Source organism: Candoia aspera, chromosome 2, assembly GCF_035149785.1.
Source record: "Candoia aspera isolate rCanAsp1 chromosome 2, rCanAsp1.hap2, whole genome shotgun sequence".
In the NCBI taxonomy this organism is placed as follows: domain Eukaryota; kingdom Metazoa; phylum Chordata; class Lepidosauria; order Squamata; family Boidae; genus Candoia; species Candoia aspera.
This window is the reverse complement of record NC_086154.1, coordinates 130,674,668-130,697,160: the sequence shown is the minus strand read 5'-3', so window position 1 is coordinate 130,697,160 and position 22,493 is coordinate 130,674,668. Positions and strand designations below refer to the sequence as shown.

At 41.9% G+C, this 22,493-nt stretch overlaps 2 protein-coding genes across 2 annotated transcripts in view; one reads left to right on the top strand and one right to left on the bottom strand.

Annotated features, from left to right (window-relative positions):
* Positions 1-22,493, top strand: part of ATF1 (activating transcription factor 1) — a 364,083-nt gene that overhangs the window by 137,098 nt on the left and 204,492 nt on the right. The gene's annotated exons all lie outside the window — the stretch shown is intronic.
* The window catches only part of LOC134490068 (transmembrane protease serine 9-like), a 62,958-nt gene that overhangs the window by 27,300 nt on the left and 13,165 nt on the right, over positions 1-22,493 (bottom strand). The window contains exons 2-7 of the mRNA XM_063292952.1: positions 17,045-17,246; positions 14,191-14,456; positions 8,414-8,556; positions 7,707-7,932; positions 4,400-4,663; positions 2,918-3,119 (exon numbers count right to left, since the gene is read on the bottom strand). Of these exons, the coding sequence (XP_063149022.1) occupies positions 2,918-3,119; positions 4,400-4,663; positions 7,707-7,932; positions 8,414-8,556; positions 14,191-14,456; positions 17,045-17,246 (1,303 nt within the window). The remainder of the gene's footprint in view (positions 1-2,917; positions 3,120-4,399; positions 4,664-7,706; positions 7,933-8,413; positions 8,557-14,190; positions 14,457-17,044; positions 17,247-22,493) is intronic.

The following is a 22,493-nucleotide window of genomic DNA, read 5'->3' as shown; positions in this document are numbered from 1 at the left end:
CTCAATGGTGCAATCACAGTCCCTATGGGGGGGTAGTGCTATGGCCTCTTGTTCGCTGAAAACGTCTGCGAAATCTGCATACTTGGCTGGCAATTGGACCCCCCCTGCTTCCGTGACTGCGTTGGTTGCTGGAGAGTGGAGAGCAGCTTGAATCTTGTGGTGCTGGCATTCCTTAGCTGGGAAGGAGATTGCTCCCATAGCCCAGTTCAGCAATGGGTTGTGGATCCTCAGCCAAGGCGTGCCTAGGATTACAGGCACATTAAGCGATGCAGTAACATAAAGCTGGATCCACTCAGTGTGGTCTCCCGTTGTCAGTTGCACCGGTTCTGTGAACCTTCTAATTGGCCCTGCCTTGAGGGGCTGGCCGTCAATGGTCTCCACTTCTATGGGACGTGGCAATTCTATGGTCGGGATGTTGAAGTCTTGTACAGCCTGTACATCAATAAAATTGGTGGAAGCTCCGGAATCCACGAGGGCCTCTAGCTTGACCTGGTGCTCTGGGTTGACGTGCATTATGACTGGTAAGTAGTAAAAGGATTGCCTGGAATCCTCGGAATGAGCCCTTCTTAATTGATTGATGGTCTCCCTGCTGAGCTCTGTGGAGGGAGACCGACCAAGTTTCCCTGGTTGGAAGTCGAGGTGGAGGTGGCTCTTGGTTCTGCTGCTTGCCCTGGGGCTCTTACGGAATTTGCTTGGCTTCTCGCTGGGCAAGCTCTTACCATGTGCCCCTGGACTCCGCAGTAGAAACAGAGGGCTCGTTCTCTCCTTCTCTGTCTCTCAGCCTCGGAAATAAGCCTCCTGCTCACCCCGATCTGCATCGGCTCCTCTGGTCCTGAGTAAAGAGATGCTGCGGAGAGAGCTGGAAATTCTGGAAGCGGTCTGAGGCCTCTGTTTCTCCCCGGCTGCATCTGTCTGAGCTCTTCTAGCCTGGCGTCTACGACCACAGACAGTTGATATAAACCTTCTAGGGTAGCTGGTGTTCCCTGGCGCACTAATTCATTTTTAATTTCTTTATCCAGCCCCTGTTTGAATTGGTCTTTCAAGGCACTCTCATTCCAGTCCAGATCTCCTGCTAACAGCTTGAAATCAGCAATGTAAATTCCCACCCTCTTGTTGCCTTGCCTGAGCTTCCGAATTTCCCAGCTGGCAGTGACCTCTCTGATCGGGTTGTCAAAGTGCGCTCGGAACCCTGCCAGAAAATTCTGGTAGTCGTTGAGAATTGGGTCATTGTTCTCCACCATGGGAATAGCCCATTTGGCTGCTGGGCCCTTTAGCAGACTTAAAATGAAGGTGACTCTGGTTCTATCTGTGGGAAACTCTGCTGGTTTGCTGGTCAAAAAACATTGTGCGCTGTGTGAGAAAGGTTCTCAACTGTCCTGCTTCTCCTCCAAACTTCTCTGGTAGACTGCCCTGGGATCTCAAGACTACTGGCGGAGCTGCTGCTGCTGGCACCGGTTGTGGGTTAATCGGAGCTGGTTGTTGTAACTGCTGTAGCATGGCTGCTTGTAATGTGTTGATCTGGAGATCTACTTGTTGTTGATGTTGTTGCAATGCTGCTGCCAGTTGTTGGATGGCTTGCCAAATTTCCTGGTTTTCTGAAGACATTTTCCCAAATGTCTCTTCCTTTTTTTTTGTTTGTTCCTCCCTCTTTCAATGGGAGTAGTAGAGTTTGTTAGGATTGATGTCCTAACAGTCAGGAACCACGCTGAGACAAGGAATAGGTCTCTAGTGTTTTATTACTGCTACATAAACAGAAAATCCTAACAAACTGAAGCAGCGTGGGAAAAACCCAGACAGATAAACTCCAAAAGTCAAGGCGGGTCTGATCTGTGTCTCTTTGAATGGCTGCTTAACTCCTCAGTACTGCGCATGCGTTTTCCCCCCTGGATAGGGGCCCCCTCCTGCTCACCATCAGTACTCATGACACATACTTGTCCTAACAGCCAGGAACCACGCTGAGACAAGGAATAGGTCTCTAGTGTTTTATTACTGCTACATAAACAGAAAATCCTAACAAACTGAAGAAGCGTGGGAAAAACCCAGACATATAAACCCCAAAGGCTAAGGCGGACCCAATCTGTGTCTCTCTGAATGGCTGCCTAATTCCTCAGTACTACGCATGCGCTTTACAGCCTGGATGGAAGCCCCCTGCTCGCCATCCTTACTCATGACAGTACTTTACACAATAAAATCTCAGTATATATTTACTAACTCCAGAATCATGGGATGCTCGCAACAGTGAAGGAAGAATATTAGTGATTCGGCTTCCGAAAGGCATGTTCAGCCACTGTGTAATAAAAAACTTTGCTAGATGAGCTGGTCAAGCAGATTTCTTCCTTTCACTGCTGCCCAACAGGGTTGCTATAGGAAGTGAAAGCCAGACCTTTTGAAGCAAGAAATTGGATGGGCCATTTATAACTGATCAGCTAAATTGGGATAGTGAAGGAGTCAGTTGGGGGAGAGAGAGAGTTTAAAAAAAAAAAGAAAAAAAAGAGCCTCTAATAATATATGGCATACCAGAGATAAGTATTTTAAAATAAGGGAAAATGGTTCATAATGTTTTAAAAAAAACCCTTTTCTCTTATGTCATTCTTCCACACAACTATTTATCATTAAAGCAATTAGGTTTAGTGCTGGCAACTTTGAAAAACTTTCAGGCAGATAATTAAAGAAAAACTGTTGAAAGCACCAAGAATTCCTCCCAAAGTCTACCTTCTTGTGATCCTTGACAAGCACTATGAATCCAAACCTGCTTCAAAGCTCTAAGGACAGACAATTCTGTAACAGGCTAGGGAAGGCATACTTTAAATCCCCATTTTTCATATATAATTATATAATATTTAGTCTGTGTTTTTTTTATCAATAATTTTATCACACCTAAATTGAAAAAAAAGTATTAGAATGGAAAGGTACATACTCTGATGTTTTAAGGCAGTGTGCTGCTGTCAACACTATGTTTTTATTAATTAAAGATCCACCACATACATGGACATATCCTAGACCAACTGCATAAACTTGAAGACTAATTTGCCAAGGCCATGCCCCTAGTGTAGCATCATGTCCACCTACAATTCGAGTTCCTGTTGATCTATTATTCATAAGGGGCCTTGTTCCACAGACTAGAAACCAAAGCAGAGTTAAGTGGTAAGCCACATAAGAAACAGCATGCATTTATCAACAATATATTTGAAATCGTTCTTTTACAAAATCACATTCTACCAGAAAGATGAAACAAGAGTGAAAGATTTGATGAACTGAATTACTCCCATTTAGGTTGTATGACTGGACCATATATTTACTAGCCAATTTTACCTTAGCCTAGCATATTGTACAAAGTCAGCCCCTGTGATTAATTTATGGTTCAGTGTGTTGTACAACCAAGAATAAACTAGAATAGAGTCAATGGTGAGATCTACCCTAAAGCAAACTAATTACAGTATATTGATACTAGAACTTAGTTGCATCAAGTATAGGATCTTTTCCTGTGTGTTCTAATACTGTATCTGAAGAATGAGACATAAAATTTAAATAATAACCCCAAAATGCCTTCACTTGCGACCAATAATTTAAAGACTCATTATTTTAAGATCACATAACTGATATCAGGCACCTTATAAAGTTATATTGTGTAAATTATCAACAAACGTGGCCTGAGCAGTCTTTCCATTGATCCCTAAATTTTAATTCCTTCACATCCTAAAACCTGAGCTATCTCATTCCTGTTGCGGTGGCCTGATTATAGAAGTTCCCCCAAGGGGCTGGGAACAGATCAACGATAACGATTTCTGAGGAGATCCCAGCACAAAACTTTAGAGGTTACCGACAGCTGAGGAATCCGCAGCGGCCGCGCCCGGGTAGCTCTATGTCTGTCCCTCACTTCAAAAGGAAAGAAGAGGGAGAGATCTACACGCCCCCAACCTAATCGCCGTATCAACGACAATACCGTACGGAATGAAACCCCCGCATTGGTAGAAGACAACTTTGCACAGACATCCTCGGGAGTAGTGACCGCTTATTCTCCCTCGTCTTGCGAGCAAGCGCCCGCAGCACCTCCGCTTTCGCGCCTATTTATGCGATCGTGATGGGCGTTTCGTGAGCTACCAGGGTTGCACAAACCGCAGTAGCCCCGCGGACGCCCCCTTCCCGGGGGCGCCCGCCTTAACTCACGACTGGGCGCGCTCGCAGCCTCCCTCTCCGCGGAGTCGTTTCCGACAACGCCGTTAGCACTTGCGCGCCCTCGACACGTCTCGTTTGTACGGCAGTTTCGAAGAATTCCCGCGCGCTCCGGCGACGGGTTTCTCTCGAGGTCGGTCTGTTACGCTACCCCGTCCTAGGCGGCACGTTGGCGATCAAGGGCCGAGCTCGACGCCCCGCGAGGTCGGAGTGAGGCCGGGCTCACCGTCAGTAAGATTCAGAGAGGACACGGCTTTGGGTGCGGCTTCCCTGAACAGCACAAGCAGAGCCCAACAGGAAAAGGCGGCGGGGCAAAAATTCCGTCTCATCATCCGTCCAGGAAGCAAAATGGCGCCCGACTCGCGCGCGTTCTCCCTGAGGCGAGGGCCGCTAAGGGTCAGGTGACCGGGTGCGCGAGCGCTGGTACGCGTTGTCAGCCCTGCGGGGTGTCCCGGCAGGGCGCTGCCCTCGAGCATATCAAGGCGGACGACTAACGGGGAAAGCAAGGGACTGCTTTCAACCGGTCACCAAACCACCCTATTACAATAACCGCTGAAGCGGGAGGCTGAGGGCCTTCCTCGCCACTGTAATTCCCATCGAGTCGTTTGAAAACCATACGGCCTGCGATTTGCTGTCTCCGTTGCCGATCACGGACCCTTTGGCTATTCTGATTCTCATTGCCAGACTCAGCCTGCTTACCTTCCAAGGTAATGGGGGACACAGCCTAACAGATTTTAAACCCTCTTTGAGGCTGGCCCTGTGAGATCCGTTAGGGTTGAGGTGGGAATGGTGTGAGCAGCTTCCTCATGTAATCTGGAGATTACTGACTATCGAGAGGTATTTCTTTGGTGCTGTTTCTTGGGTTATATTATTATCTGTATACATTTTAACTTAGTTCACCTAAACAGTATAGGTATAAATTTCTACTTTGCATGAATGGCATCTAAGCCTTGTGAATAATAAATACGCAGGTTTATTAGGTCAACCCGAGGTACCAAAATAATGTGCAAGCTTTCAGCTTTTCATGAAACTTTCTGTAGTATTGGGGGGCAAGGGAGCAGGAAATTATTTTGCATCTATTCAAGGTATACCTGCATTAAGATATTAAAAGATCTGGGCTGCATCTATTCCCACATTGAGTCCCAGACAGTCATTAATTCTGCTCTCTCTTGCCTGTCATCTTTATCCAAATATGTTTTATCCCTTGACTAAGTCTTTAAAATTCAAAAGCTGGCACACTATTTGATATGCTTGATTTGCCTCAGTATTAAGTTTGGGCTCATTTTGATATCCAGTAGTCAATGGCATTAGCATAAAAGAAGTAAGAGTTATAGTAAGAGTTATACCAACGTGCACTCATTCACTTCCTGTGTGTCCCCTTGAGACCAAAATTCTCTTTGGGACAACCCATCAAGAGTGATGTATCACTTTAAGATAGTAGCGATACATCAACTTACCTGGAAAATATGTCAGAAAGTGGCCTCTGGATCCTTGCAATAATTATTCTCTGGAATTCAGTATACCTTCTCTGGTACTTAAGATTCAAGTTACTTTAGAACCAAGCAACCATATTAAGATGAAGAACAGCTCCTGGCACATCTAGTTATGGAGGGCTCAAGGTTCAGATCCTGAGCTGTTTCCTTGCTTTTACAATGGACTGCTAGCAACCTATTTCTCATATGGGACAGTTTGTTGTATTTCTCCTTTATCCAGAGGTCTGACCATACCCAGACTTCCAATTTCTTGCCTTGCCAGCTCCAACCCTCAGTCTCCAAGAGCTTATTAAAAGAGCCAGGTCTTAGCCCTGTAGGACTTTTTAGTTTAATACTAGTGCTTTGAATTGAAGCCACTGCAGTGCCCACAATATAGGTGTTACACTGTTGAACTGGCTTTTGCCCACCCGTATCTGAGCTATTGTACTATGTACCAACTGCAGTTTCTGGGTGGACTTCAAGGGCAATTCTAAGTAGAGTGCATTGCAGTAATTAAATCTAGAGGTAATAAGGCCATGGAGTTATTTTTGCCAAAGCTTCATATTAGAAAACCGCACTGGGAATAGCAAGACAAAGGCATTCGTCCCCATAATTTCCACCTGTCGATTCAGGAATATTCCCAAGTTATGGTTGTCTTCCAAGGCTAGTAAAGGGGGGCAATCAACTACTATGTTGTTGCTGCATAAACAGCACTTTATTTTTTGGGATTCTTTTAACTTGTTTGTCCTGTCCAATCCTTTACAGCCTCCAAACATTGCTAAGAACTTCCATGGCATCTATTCAGCTCTGAGTGCTTATATATAATTTGGTATCATTAGTGTATTTGCCATTACCCTGAACCAACAGATGACCTCCTTCAGTGACTTCATGTAGATGTTGAAAAACAAGGGGCAGAGTATTAAACCCTGAGGCATTCCATATAGGAGCAGCCACAGGCTAGTTTGTGCATCCCTGATTATCCACTGATACTGCCCAGTCAGGAAGCAATGAAACCAGTGCAATACAGTGTCCTCAATTCCCACCCCCTGTATGTGTTCCAGAAACATATCAAAAGCTGCTGATAAGTATAAAAGGCCAGGAAGAATATTCCCACCATCTACCAGCTGTAGTCCCACCATCTATTCCAAAGTCTCCCTTAAAAGAAAAAAAATGGAGATGGGTGAAAGTAGCCCAACCAGCTCTTCAAGCACCACTTCAAGGCAATAGATACAATTTTGTCCCTGAAAGAGGAATTGACCACCTCCCAAACCTACTCCCTCATCCCTTCATGCTGCTAAGAATCTGGCCTATATCTTCAGAGTCAGCAAGACTGAAAGAATCCTAGGAAAAATTATTGATATGTGATCATTTGAAGAACCAGACTGGTATCACCACAGAAGATGCATGATTACTCTCAATGATTTGTTATCATTCTGGATATTTATCAAAAACAAAATTTTCCCCCAAGAGACTGTGTATTGGTGATTTTAAGGTCTTTGTATATAAATATTTTCTTCTTTCGTATCCAGATCAAACCTTAAGCTGCCAGTATGATGCCACCTTCTTGGCTTTGTCATTGGCCAAAAACAAGTCATTTTCAGTGCATGCTATTGGTAATAATTGGCAGGTCAGCAGGTGGGCCGAATATCGCATACCAGACCAAACCAAACCAAAGAAACATTTTATTTTGTTCTAATGTAGGTGTTATACATATTTATACTGCTAGGAAGAATGCTCAACAAGCAGACAGCAATTATTAAGGTCAAACTGTTGCATATATTAAAATTCTAGTTCAAACACTGGAATTATTTTAGGCCTGTCTGAAAACTTCATTTAAATTTAGAGGGTTTAATTGGCATGGATATATAGTAACTGAACAGTGCCTGGAAAGGTTTGATTTTTAAATTATTGCAAAATAGTTTTTTAATATAAACTTGTGGCAAGGTTAAATGCATTTAAAACAAATTCTGCTAAAGCTACCTGTTTCCAAGCTGTACAATACTGACATGAAGAAGTAATCCAAGATTATTCCAATGTAGTAGAACAAATATTTTCCTGTTCATATGATTATCCATCCCACAGTGAAAAAGATAAGAAAAAACTGAAATTTCAGATTTGTGGTTTTAGCTAATAAATGTGCATCTATCCAACTTCTATAATTAATTGTTTTTACATAAACACCTGGATATTTTGGCTCACCACAACCATATCCAAAGCTGGTAATTCCAATCAAATAAAACCTGGTGTCATTTTGGAAATAGCACATCAAAGGCCCACCACTGTCTCCCTGAAACACAAAAATATTATATAGTGTTGTTTTATTTGTGACACCTTTGAATTGTACAATAGAAAGACTGTTCTTAAGTGTATGAATTACCTCTCAAATTGTCAAAAGAAAACAGTGATACTGTTTTGTAGAAAAAAAGGTAGGTTGCTTACAAACACTATTGTAATCGCTGTTCTGAGAACATCAGCTACCTGTTCTGCAGGCTTATTGTAAAAATCAAGCTTGTATAAGTATTTTTAATAGAATAGGAAAATAAATAATACTTTCTGGAAAACTCCTTTGGCTTTTCCCTACACATTCAAACCTGGCTATTGCTAAAATCTTAACTGAAATAGTAAATCTAACAGATAAAAGCTCTTTTTCTGTATATATTTACAAATGGTGTTGGAGCTTACTTGACCAGTTAACACAGTGTTTTCAAGGAACTGCATGACAAGTAGTTTTGGTAACAGGTTTTAAAATGGTACAATTTCCATTTTACCTGGCAGCTATCGACACCTCCACTTTCAGAGCCAGCACAAAGCACGTTCCATGTTAATATTCCATCGTACCAATCATATCCGTTACATATTATCAATGGAATAATATCTACTTGTGCTTCTTGTAATATAAGTTTGCCTTTACCTGTAAGAAAACCAAAAAATAATCCTGCTAGTAAATTAGCATTAAGATCTTGAAACAATCAGTCAGCTGTAGGATACTGGCAGCTTTTAGCTTCTCTGTGTATACCAGAGAACACACATTATTTATCATCCAAACTTTAAGAATCCTTCCAATGTTGACCTGTGATTTATTTCATTCAATGCAGAATCCAGAATTAATGCTAGGTGCTGCTGAGATGTTTTTGTTTTTATTATTTTGCTTTCATCTAATTAACCACTGTAGTTACATTTTTATTGCTGCCTCAAAACTTAATGTTTTAATACTAGTGAAATTTATTAACTACACTGTGTATAAATGTATTTAATAAATCTCTTCATATTTTCACTGATGCAAAGTTCGGAAATACAATCAGCTTTTCTAAAAAGAAGGTACAATTAGTTTGGACAACACTACAGACACAATTGTGACATCAATGTGCCAATTTGGTCTAGTGGTTAAGGTGCTGAGCTAGAAACCAGGAGACTGAGAGTTCTAGTCCCACCTGACGCATAAAAGCCGGCTGGGTGACCTTTGGCCAGTCCCTCTCTCTCAGCTCAACTCACCTCACAGGTAGATAGATGGATGGATGGATGGATGGATGGATGTCTAAATTAAAGCCAGCCTTCCAAATATATTACACTGCAATTCCCAGAATTCCCTGCCAATACAGCGGCTAAAAATTCTGGTAGTTGAAATCCGGAGTCAGTTTTGAGTCAAGCAGCACCATCTATACTAAGCTTAAAACACACATGACCCACACAGTTAAATGTATTCACCTTCCATTTATTGTATTTCAACTATTAGCCAAAATAGCAACATTTATATTAATATATAACAAATTAAAAAGTAGTTTGTACTCATGTACAATCTAAGATATAAACCTAAGTTCACAGTCTTTTAAAAACTCAAGACCAGAGGAACTACTGAATATGTATTGTTCATATTTATGTTTGGATTACTGAAATTTGATTTTTCTAATTAAATGATGTCTAGAGATATTACTGGGAGTGTGCATTATATACTGATGAAAAAGGACAATTATGTGAAGGGTGCTATCATACTTGTAAACAGTGGTAAACAAACTTCCAGTTTATATTGTGTGTGCTGCACTGGGCTCAAACTCAGGCTGCAAGACCCATTACTGCAAGTTATATGTATTTCTTAAGTAAAATTCTGACTCAGATGTGGCAAATAATACATTTGTCAAGGTTTCTCATGATACGTGCAAAAAATAGAAATATGTTGACCTCAACAATAGAATTACACCCCTGAAATAAACCTGAAACTATGTACCTATTCCCCCTCCTCCAAATTTAATACCTGAACAGATTGTTCCTTTAAGGATCACTAGCCTTGAAGGGTGAGGTGCCCATCAGTTGAAAACAACTGTTGGTAATATGTACTTGCCAAATGAAGCTTTCACTGAGGTTTGAATTTTTATGTCTGACAGCAGAGGAGAGATAGCAGCTTCATATACTGTATGTCAGTTAAATGCATTATAACTAAAATATAACGATTAGCATCAGTGTGGAACACTGTATTGTCCACTATCAAATGCAGCATTCTTTTCTATTCAAGAAAACTGCAAGCTGGAAGATCTTATGGCCCGCAATAAAAAGGGCTTTCAGTAATTTGATATTTACTGTATTCATAGGATTTTGAGTAAAGTTAGTACTCATAGGATAAAAGGACCTATCTTTTTATGGATTGCTAACTGGCCAAAAACAGAGAGCAAAGATCAGGAATCAAGGGCAATTTTCTCAGTGGAGGGAAGCACAGTCAAACAGATGATACCAAAATGTTCGGAATGGTAAAAACCAAGCGACTGTTAAGTATTTATTTTATTCAATTTGATGCTGCCAACTCCAAATAACTCTTGGTCTCTTTATATTGGGTGTATGATCAACCAAATGGAAATATAATTCAGTTCAAATAAGTCTAAAGCGATGCACATTAGGGCAAAAACCCAAATTCACTTATACAATGAATGGGGTCTGAGGTATCTGTAATAATCAGGAAAAATATCTTGTGGTCACAGTGGATAGCTCTATGAAGATGTTAATTCAGTGTCACACAATTGTGAAAAAGATAAATTTCATGCTAAGAATTACTAGGAAAGGATTTGAAATAAAACTGCCAACACTGTAACACGCCTACAGTATGTCCTCATATGGAATACTGTGTATCATACTAGTTGCCACATTTGATAAATATATAATACAGCTGGTAAGAGGGCAATCAAAATTATCAGTGGGTTCAAACACATTCTGTATGAGAAAGGCTAGAACATTTTGGAATCTACATTCAAAAAAAGGTGGGAAGTAGGAAATCAGTGAGGTATATAAAACTATGCATTGTGTGGAGAAATTGGGCAGGAAAAGTTTTTTTTTCCCCCTCTCTCAAAACTCACTCTAACTAGTACATCTTCTCAAAAGCTTTTCAGCTACTATTTTAATTTGTCCAATATCCTGGGAGATGACCAAAAGATGCAATTAACAGTTTTTCTAGATTCTACTTCCAAGTCCAAAAGATGGAAAAACCATTAGCCTAACCCCTAACTCTGAAGTTGAGGAATAAATTATCTAGATCAACTTTCTGCAACTGGATACCTTGCAGAAAGCGGATGTCAAGTTCTTGACAGCCAAATATACCCAAAATAAGATTCTCAGAGACTTCTCTAATCTGATTTATTAAAAGGAGAAAGGAAAAGGTTACAGAAATATCAATAACTTAATGTTTCATTTTTAGGACTCAATCTCAGAGATTTCTTCATTCTCTTGTTAATAGTGATGAACCAGAGAGCTAGCTATCCATTTTCCCAATAGCTAGCAATGTTCTCCAAACCATTCTCCTCTTTCCCAGGCCCTAGGATGACATAACAGTGGGCTTCCATCCCCAGAATTCCCCAGTCAATCTGACTTTTGCTGAGAATTATGGAGGTCTAGCTTCATTTATCTGAGTAATAACTAGATTTATCCCATCCCATCTGATAACAGTATGGAAAGCCAATTTTCCTTCATCTTGTTCCCCCAAGAACAATACATGGGAAAATGTGCTTTTATTCTTTTACCACTTCCCATGCCATTTTACGTCATTTAGCATACCACACAAGTCTGTACTGTTGTAACTTTCCAGGTGACTCCTACATGTTAGTTCTTAGTTGAACACAGATTAGTTAGCTCAATATTATTTTTTTGTATGCCAATCTGTATTCTCTTTTGGCCTCTCCACATATTCCTGTAATACATATCTCAATATAATTTAGTTGTGTGTGTACTCAACAATAGCAAAGACATTTTTTACTATTTGAAACTTTACCTATACAGGTAGTCCTTGGTTAATTATGGTAATTGGAACCAAAATTTCCATCACTAAGTGAAGCGGTTGCAAAGCATGTCACATGACCACATTGCTTAGTAACAGCAATCCTGGCAGTCCCTGTTGCCATCATTTACCAAATCCCACCAATAGTTAGGCAAGGACCCACTCCAATCCAAACCATTCCTGGCTTGGTCCCTCCCAGCCCCAAGCCTTGGTAAGGTAAGGGACTGCCTCCTCTTGAACTCCCCCATCTGCCTATCTTGTCCCATCTCTGTCCCTTTGGCTACCTGCCTACCCACTGCCACCAGCCAGACTTGGCTAGGAGGCCCTGACTGGTGTGCAAATGGAGCCCCTGGGCAGGGTGTGAACGGAGTCCCTGGGCAACACATGAGAGAATCCCAACTGCACTGACGTGAAAGAAGACCCCAGTCAGTACACTAGTAGCGTGCAGTGCAATGGGCACAGCAGCGGCAGGCAGGGGTGGCAGCTGGCAGCAGCAGGTAGACAGGCGGCCAAAAGGCACTTGTAAGTGCAGGTGGGTACAGATTTTGTTCATGTGACCGTGGGGGTGCTGCAACGGCTGGAACTTAGAGGACCAGTTTTAAGTCTCTTCGTTCAGCACTGTTGTAACTTCGAATGGTCACTGAACAAATGGATGTTAAGCAAGGACCTGTACACCTCCTAGCTGCATGTAACAGAATGTAAGTGAAAAGCAGACTACTTACCTAAACAAAGCAAGTTGTTGAACAATGAGTGGCAGTTCAGGATTTCAGTCCAGTCTGCTCAGCTCCCCTTCCTTTTCTCATTTTTCTTTCCCTACTGGGCATCCCTACTTTGTACATCTGAAAATACTGGATTCTCTTAGCTCCCAAGTACAGGTAATCCTTGTTTAGTGACCACAATTGGGACCAGCAACTTGGTCATTAAGTGAACTCAAAGTGAGACTGTTTCCTCACACCCATGTAGCTTAATTATCTCATAGTTCTGAAGTTTCCTCTTTTCAGGAATAGATCAAAGAAGATACTGTTCATAAACTACAGGTTTTTAGATTTATTGTTATTTTTACATCCTACCTTACCTCTGGGGATTCAAGGTGGCCCATGAGGGAATCAACTCATTTTATCCTCACAAAACCCTATGAGATAGTTATGGTCAGTTATGGTCTTTTAGCTCAACATCACCCACTGAGATCTATGATCAAGTGGGGATCTGAACTTCTTTCCCCAAACTCAATGCAACACTTTAACCATTCCACCACATTAATACATCAGTTAAACTTGTGACTAATAATGTACCTCGCAAGATAGTTAGTAGACATGGCTGCAGACACCATACAGGTAGTCCTTGTTTAGTGACTTCCTTGTACAGCAACTGTTCAGTTACAACAGTGATGAAAAAGTAACTTTGCAACCAATCCTCACATTTACAACCTTTGCAGGTCTGTAAAGCAAAGGAAAGCTGTAAAATCATAAGCACAGTTGCTGTTTCATTTAGCAACCGCTTCACTTAATGACCAAGTTGCTGTAATTGTGGTCACTAAACAAGGATTACCTGTACTTGGGAGCTAAGAGAATCCAGTATTTTCAGATGTACAAAGTAGGGATGCCCAGTAGGGAAAGAAAAATGAGAAAAGGGAAGGGGGCTGAGCAGACTGGACTGAAATCCTGAACTGCCACTCATTGTTCAACAACTTGCTTGTTAACAGAAATTATGCATACTGTTCAATGTACGTAATTTATAAAGCTTGTTGAATGCAGCAATTCTTAGAGCAAACCTTTAATTTTATGGGGCAGGAGTTGGTGGGGTGTTTTATTTTTAAAGAAGGAATACTTGTAACTTTGAATGTAACTTAGCTATTTTTCCTAAATGACTTAAGATCATTATAATGCTACAAGGTTGAAAGAATGGGTAAATGTTAACCAATTAGCCCAAGAAGACAGTTCATCTGTTTCACTCATGCTGTCTAGCTAAGAGAACAAATTCTCTGAACTCAGAAATATTGTTCAGCCTGTTCAGTAAGAGCAAGACTGAACTAAAGGTAATATATGTTAAACTTCCAGAAAATTTAATGAATAAAAATCATTTTGTATGTTTAAGTATACATCTAAACATGTAAAATGGGACAGCAAAAACAAATGTATAACTCAAGACTTCCAGCAACAATTTGTTGAATATAACCTAGTGACACTGCAGGTTTTCCTCCATATAGGCAAAACAGCTTTGCTTTTATCACATTGCTGAACTAATTTTCGCTCTCGACAATGATCTAGATGAAAGGAAAAAAAAAAGCTTTACCTTTCTCTTTTGCGTCTCCCCATCCACTTATATAACATGAGTATTGCGATTTATTCCAAAGAGGAGGTTCCGGTAAGCAGATGGGCTGAATATAATCACTGTATTGGATAGATTTCACTAGCTTAAACAAGGCAACATCATTTTCATTGCTGTTCGAACTATAATTAGAATGAACCCAGATAGCTCTGACTCGGCACGTTACTGTATGATAGCTGTATTTACGAAGATGGTGCAAGCCAATCACAACCCTCCAAAAGACTGGCTCCCTAGAATAGAATAAAATCCCCTATATAGAATCAATTATCACCTTACAATTGCTACCTCAAGCTGAGACTTAAGAATTAAGACTTAAACCAAGATTTAAGACTTAATGTCTCCTGCTTCATACTCTGTGTTAAAACTAATCTTCTTGTTTATTCATTCAGTCGTTTCCGACTCTTCGTGACTTCATGAACCAGCCCATGCCAGAGCTTCCTGTCGGTCATCAACACCCCCAGCTCCCCCCGGGACGAGTCCGTCACCTCTAGAATATCATCCATCCACCTTGCCCTTGGTCGGCCCCTCTGCCTTTTGCCCTCCACTCTCTCATCAGCATCTTCTCCAGGGTGTCCTGTCTTCTCAGTATGTGGCCAAAGTATTTCAGTTTTGCCTTTAAAACTAATCTATATACTACTAAAACCCTCATGTCTGTTTGATACTTTGTAACCTTTAACTGGGTGAAACGGTGCATCATAGGACAACAGTTTTTGAACCAAGGTACCTGAAATGGGCTAAGTTACAGAATGCATCCAAAATCTGGGACCGAGGACTCCTGTGGAATAGAAACTTGGCAAATTTTATAAAACAATTTATTACATAAAAATTATCATAAAACATTTTATGACATAAAACAAAATGCCATAAAACATTTCCTGTGGTCAACTCCTGATGTTTGACTGTACAATACAGTTCAACATGGGCTACTGTCAATGCAGATGCATCTCTCCCTGAATTTTTAAGAACTTTTCCAGTACATTAGAAGCTCTGCCTTGAAGGCATTGAGGAAATCGTTAAGGAAATATCTCTGAAACAATAACCCAACAGGTCATGGGTTGTCTAGTATCAAATCAAATAGAGGGGGGAAAATAAAATTTTCTGGAAAAATAATAGCAATACAATCAGTAAAACCATATATGCATAAAAATATGATAAGCCTTGTTTAATGAGATCAGAAAATCCACCTAGCTGAGCATTCTGTTTTCAATAGTAATTGAACCAATATTAGAGAACTTCACAGAAGAATTTAGTTTCATTTTTTTTCGAAGTCTTATATAGTTTAGGTTTAAACAAAAGTTTTTCTTTAAAACTAATTGTCAGTCAAAAATAGGGCATTTTCAGTTTTCTTCTACAACTGAAGTTTTCAGCCAGCTTTAAAAAAATTCTGAATTAAAACTGTAAAAGCCAGAACAATTATTCATCTTTTTACCAAAAGGAATATTGACATCAAAAATGTTGGACAAACCTGCAATTGCCTGATTATACTTTTAACAGTTTACAGTATTTTGAAAGTAAGTACTAATTTGGATACACAAGATGATGTAAACTATAAGTTTATAAACACAAATCCCTGCTACACAGTAACCATGCAGAGATCAGGGCTAGTAGCAACATTCACCACCTGTTATTCCCCAATAAAATTGTAGAAAAGTGTTTCAGAATGGTAAAAAAAAAAAATGCAAGTTCCAAAAACTGATAGAAGCCTACAAAGTGGCTAAAGAGAACTCATTTTAGAAGATGGAAAAAAGCACCCAAGTTTAGTTGCAAGACTCCATTTTAATCTAAAAAGATTAGAAATTAAATTAGGCCATCTTTTTAAAAAGGTCATTTATTTGTACCTGGGGAGCAGATGGAATTCTATCTGTGCTGCCCAAGGAACGAAGAGATAGACAAGGAGAAAGCTATGCCATGGAAAGCTGAAGGAAGTCAGAATGATGGGAGGGGGAAGAGAAAGCAACAGGAGAAAGGAACAGGAAATATCTGAACTAAGCATATTGAATACAAGATAAGCATTAGAACAGGGAAGATACAGACTGTAAGGTTAAAAAAAATCTCCACTCCTCCCTACTCATACTTCCAGCCAATTACATAACATTAAAATAGTCTAGATAAATAGCATGCTGCCAGCCCTGAGTCTGTTACTATTATCTGATGTGCCAGAAATTTTTGAACAGGTAAGTAGTTTTCTGGAACTCAAAGGAGTTCACATATACTCTCTGAAACATGTCTTTCTGGGATTCTAGACTAACATTGCAAAACCCCTGCTCCAAGCTCATTTAAATCCCAGAGGATATGGTTATGGAGATAAAGGTAGTCCTCACTTAATAACCATAATAAGGACCAGAAAACTGGTTGTTAAGCGGTTGGTCGTTAAGCAAGTAACCACATGACCAGACCCGATTTTACGATCATTCTTACGATGGCTGTTACGCGAATCACCATGGTCATTAAGTGAATCATGGATTGTTAAGTGAATCTGGCTTCCCCAAGGGGCGTTTTTTGCCAGAAACCGGCAAAAAAAGTTTGCAAATCATGATCATATCATAAATGCGAGGTGGCTGCCAAGTGCCTGAATTGTGATCACATGACTGCGGGGGTGGTACGACTTTGCAATGGTCATAAGTGCAAGTACAGGTCATAAAGCACTTTTTCTGAGGCAGTTGTAACTTTGGACCATTGTTAAATGAACGGTCATTAAGGGAGGACTACCTGTACATAGATATAAATATCTCAGTCAATTGTTTTAACCAGTATACTTTCTTTATAGTAAAAGTTAACTTTAAAAGATAAAACAAGACCTAGAATAAAAGATACATACATCCATGATTTAATGCAGTGAGCTGCTGTCAATACTGAGTTGTTATTAATTAAAGATCCACCGCATACATGGCTGAATCCTCCAGGAAATTCATAGAGCTGAAGACTAACTTGCCATGGCCATGCCCCAGGTGGAGCATCATGTCCACCTATAATCCGAGACTCAGTCACTATCTTAGGTCCAAGAGGTCTTTTTCCACATCCTAGAAATAAAAAAGTGATGCTGGTAAAATGCATACCCCATAAAACAGATCTTATATTCAACAGAATTATTTAAAGTAAATGCTAACAACCATTATTTTCTACATTCTGTTTCTTGTAGTACTTTTATTATAGGACTAATGTCTGGCCCAATGACCCAAATTTTCAGCAATGGCCTTGCTGGTTGAGTATTTCGAAGGATCTAAGTCAACATACTTATAGGGTACTGAAATTTGGAAACACTGCTGTACATGTCCTAGCTGTGCTAACTTATTTATTCTGTCCTGCCTTTATTTTTTTTAGTAAATAACTCAAGGCAGCAAACATACCTATTACTCCTTCCTCCTCCTATTTTCCCCACAACTGCAACCATGAGATGAGTTGGGCTGAGAGAGAGGGACTGGCCCAAGGTCACCCAGCCGGCTTTCATGCCTAAGGTGGGACTAGAACTCATGGCCTCCTGTTTTCTAGCCTGTCAAATGGACACAGGTACTTCTCAAGTTACGATGACAACTGGGACTGGAATTTCCATCTCTAGGCGATGAAGTCATAAAGCACGTCACGTGACGCTTAGCAACAGCAATCCCTGCAGTCCCCGTTGCTGTCGTTACATGAGTATCATGGGCCATTAAGCAGGCACCTCCTTGAAACTTCCTTGCAGCTTCCAACAACCAAAGTCAGTGGGGAAACCGGCAGGAAGTTACGTTCCAGGTGGCTTGCAAGCAGGTTGGCAGGCAGGCAAGTGGCTGCTGCCGGGTGGAGGAGGTTATGCGAGTGGCCAGGGAGGCGCAGCACGAGCACAGCAAGGCTCAGGGAGGGTACACAGGTGGCCAGGGAGCAGTGGTACGAGTGCAGAAGGGCAGGGGAAGGGGGCGCGGGTGGGAGAGACCTACCTGAGCAACTTGCAACCTTCCCTGCCAGCTTCCCCGTTGACTTCATGGGAAGCCAGCAGGGAAGGTTGCAAATCGTAATCACATGACCATGGGACACTGTCTTAAGCACCCAGATTGCGATCATGTGACTGTGGGGGTTGTGGGATGGCCAGAATTTATAATGGTGTCACCTTTTGTAGCAAGGGAATAATAATTTGTTGCTTGATATTAGCAGAGGAAAAAAATCAGGTAATGCCTGAAATATTCTCTTTTTAAAATAAAGTATTCCTTTACTATTGTTTTAAAAAATTAATATACAGCATTTGCAGTTTTCCTATTAAAATGTCATACTGAGTCTTGTTTATTTAATACAATTATTTATATCCTGCCATTCCTAATAAAAATCCTTTCAAAGTGGGTTATCATCAATATAAACTGTTCCAAATAAATGCATTAAATATTGTTGGAGAGCAAGGAAGGCTCTGCCAGATTCCTCCCTCTCCAACCTCCACAGATTCTTTACGATCAATTGCCAGTGGGGAAGATCCCTGATGTGAGAGAAAGGAAGGCAAAGAACAGCCATCACAGAAGCTTGCTGAATTATTGGATTTATAATGCCATCCAACTGGCATACAATTAAAAAAAGTACAATACCTAAAAATAAATACAAATTAGACGTAATTAAACAATTAAACCAGACACAACAAAACGGGGAAATAATGCACCTTAGTCAAAACAAACATTACACATCAGATGTGTGCACCATCCACCCATCTCAGAGCTTGGGGAAGCAACTAAGTTTTCAAAGATTGCCTAACAGCTTGCAGAGTTGAGGTGGGCCAGACCTCTGGGTTTATGCTATTCCAGAGGGCGTGTGCTATGACAGAGAAAGTGAACTTCCTAATTTCCATCAGTGCGCTGCTTAAAGAAGGGACACAAAATACACCTGCTGTGTCACCTCTTTTGGGGGAAACAGAAACAGTGGGAAAGAGGCAATCCCTCAGATGGCCAGAGCTTTATAAGTGATGACCAGCACCTTGAATCACACTCAGAAGCTTACTGGTGACCACTGCAGTTCACGTAGAAGAAATGTTACATGGGCATACCAAGTTTGTTTGTTTTTTTGTTTGTTTATAAAATTTCTATCACCGCCCATCTCCCCCTCAAGGAGGGACTCTGGGCGGTTTACAATAAAAATAAAATTTAAAATTCAATACAAACTATAAATAATACAGTAAATATAGATACAAATAGAAGGTAAAAATATAAAATGCAATAAAATCCAGATGGCAGTAAGGTTCTACTTCACTCTGTGAATATATCAGGGCCATTCTAAGGTGCTAGCCATCCCCAAGAATGACTATTCCCCTCCTAGTCCCAGGTGCACTGACAGAACCAGGTCTTCAGTTTTTTACGAAAGTCCAGGAGCGAGGGGGCTTGCCTCACCTCCGGGGGAAGAATGTTCCAGAGGGCAGGAGCTGCTGCAGCGAAGGCCTGCTTCCTGGACCCCACCAGGTGGAATTCTCTTACAGACCCGTAACATGCCCTCTCTGCATGAGCGGGTAGGATGGGTCAATGTAACGGGGATGAGACGGTCCCTCAGGTAGCCTGGACCCATGCCATGTAGGGCTGTAAAGGTGATAACCAACACCTTGAATTGGACCCGGAAGCAGACTGGAATCCAACGCAGCTCGCACAGCAAAGGTGTTACATGTGCCGACCTTGGGGCACCCAAGATTGCCCGCATGGCTGCATTCTGGACCAGTTGTAGCTTCTGGATACTCTTCAAGGGTAGCCCCATGTACAGGGCATTACAATAGTCTATACAGGAGATGACCAGGGCATGAGTGACCGTTCAAAGGGCCCCTCAATCCAGGAAAGGGCGTAACTGGCATACAACATGAAGTTGAGCAAAGGCCCTCCTGGCCACAACTGCCACCTGCTCTTTGAGCAGGAGTCGTGAGTCCAGGAGGACCCCCAGATTCCACACCGGGTCTGTCTGGGGCAATGCAACCCCATCCAGAACTAAAGATGGTAAATTCCCAGATACCAAGGAGCCATTAACCCACAGCCACTCTTACCAGGGTTCAGCTGAAGCCTGTTGTTCCCCATATAGATCCCCACAGCCCCCAGGCACCTAGAGAGGGTGATGATGGCATCACTGACTTTACCCAGGATGGAGATGTATAATTGAGTACTGTCAGCATATTGATGATACCTCATCCCGTGGTGACAGATGATCTCATCCAGTGGTTTCATGTAGATGTTAAAAAGGAGCAGAGAGTACTGAACCCTGTGGCACCCCACAAAGGAGGGGCCGTAGGCGAGATCTCTTGCTCCCTATCAACTCCGATTGGGACCGGCCCTGGAGAAAGGAGGTGAACCAGCGCAGAACTACGCTGCCCACCCCCAACTCCCTGAGTCGCCCCAAAAGGATACCATGGTCAATGGTATTGAAAGCCACTGAGAGGTCAAGAAGAGCCAGAATGGATGCACTGCCCCCATCCCACTCCCACCAGAGATCATCCATAAGTGCGACCAATGCTGTTTCTGTCCCATATCTGGGCCTGAAACCTGACTGGAAGGGGTCTAGATAATCCGTTTCATCCAGAATCCTCTGGAGCCGCAATGCCAGCACTTTTTCAACCACCTTCCCCAAAAAGGGGAGGTGGGAGACTGGACAAAAATTATCCAGTACATTAGGGTCCAGCAATGTTTCTTGAGGAGGGGGCGCACCAGTGCTTCCTTAAAGGCAGCCAGAAACACTCCCTCTCTCAAGGATGTATTTACCATTGACCCAACCACACGCTACCTCCCGAGCTGCCTTCACCAGCCAGGAGGGACATGGATCTAGTTGGCAAGTGGTGGCATTTACAGTCTGGAGGATCCTGTCCACTTCCTTGGGCCCAACAGGATCAAACTGTTCCCAGATAACTGGGCAAGTACATTCCCCATGCATCTCCACAGACCATGTCTCACACTTGGAGTCCAACTTGGAATGAATCCAAGCAATTTTATCCTGCAGATGCCCAGAAAACTCAGCCTGGCCCTGTAGGTGGATTTCTGCAAAAGCTTTCCCCAAGAGAGATCGGGTGATCTTAAACAGGGTTGTCGGGCAGCATTCTGCGGATGCAATAAGAGTGGAGAAATAATGACGTTTTGCCGCTCTTACCATAAAGTAGGCCTTAACAGCGACTCTAGCTTGTGTTCGGTTGGGTTCGGTCTTTGTCTTCCTCCAGCGGTACTCTAGACATCTCTTAATCCTCTTCAGAACCCTCAGCTCCTCCATAAACAACAGGGAGTGTCAGGTTTGGTGGGACAAGAGAGGTCACACAGGCACGATCCTGTCCAAGGCCCCAGCCACCTTCCTATTCCAGGCAGTAGCCAGGGCCTCCACTGGACCATGCAGATCTTCGAGTATGAACCCCCAGCTCCCTCTGAAACCCTACAGGGTCCATCAGTCGCCAGGGGCAGGCCAATCAAATGGGCCCAGCCTCCCTGCAGAGGCACCCATAACTGCACCCATAAGTTGCACCCATAACTGCATGCATGGCTGCATTCTGTACCAGTTGAACTTCCAAGTGGACTTCAAGGGCAACCCCATGTAGAGGCATGTTGCAATAATCCACATGCAAGATGACCAGGGCATGAATGACCATGAGAAGGGATTCCTGGTTCAGATTTAAATATAACTGTTGCAACAGATGAATCTGTGCAAAGTGCCACCTAATCACAGCTGCTACTGGCTCTTCAAGGAGAAGCTGGGTTCTGGATGCCCCCCCCCACCCATTGTGCACCAGTTCTGAATGGGAAAGTGCAATCCCATTCAGCATCAAAGATAGAAAATCTCCAGCACAAGAACCATGAATCATAAATGCTCAGTCTTGTCAGGGGTGAGTTTGAGCCTGTTCCTTCCTGTCCAGTCCTAGATAGCCTCCAGACCTAGGACATGACCTTGACAACATCACTTGGTCAATCAGATAGTCAAGATATATAGTTGAGTATCATAAGCATACACTGATCTGTCTCCCTATTGATGGATGACTTCACTCAGCAGTTTCACATAAATGTTAAAAGAGGAAGACCAGAGTCTCAGCCCCACTAAATAGACCAGACCATGAAATCAACTCCACAGGAAAGCTAAAACTACTTTCATTGCGATTGGCTAAAAGAAAAAGTCACCTCAGTCCGATCTGTGGGAAACACACACGTGTGTGTGTTTTTTGTAATCCATTTTAGGAGGGCTGTTAGCCTGAAAGATTGGCTACACATAATACATAAATAAAAACCTTGTTTGAACTTCTATATTTATGATTTTTCAAAATTATTTTTACTGTTGCTAGTAATAAGATAGGTCTGGGGGGGGGGGTTCCTCTA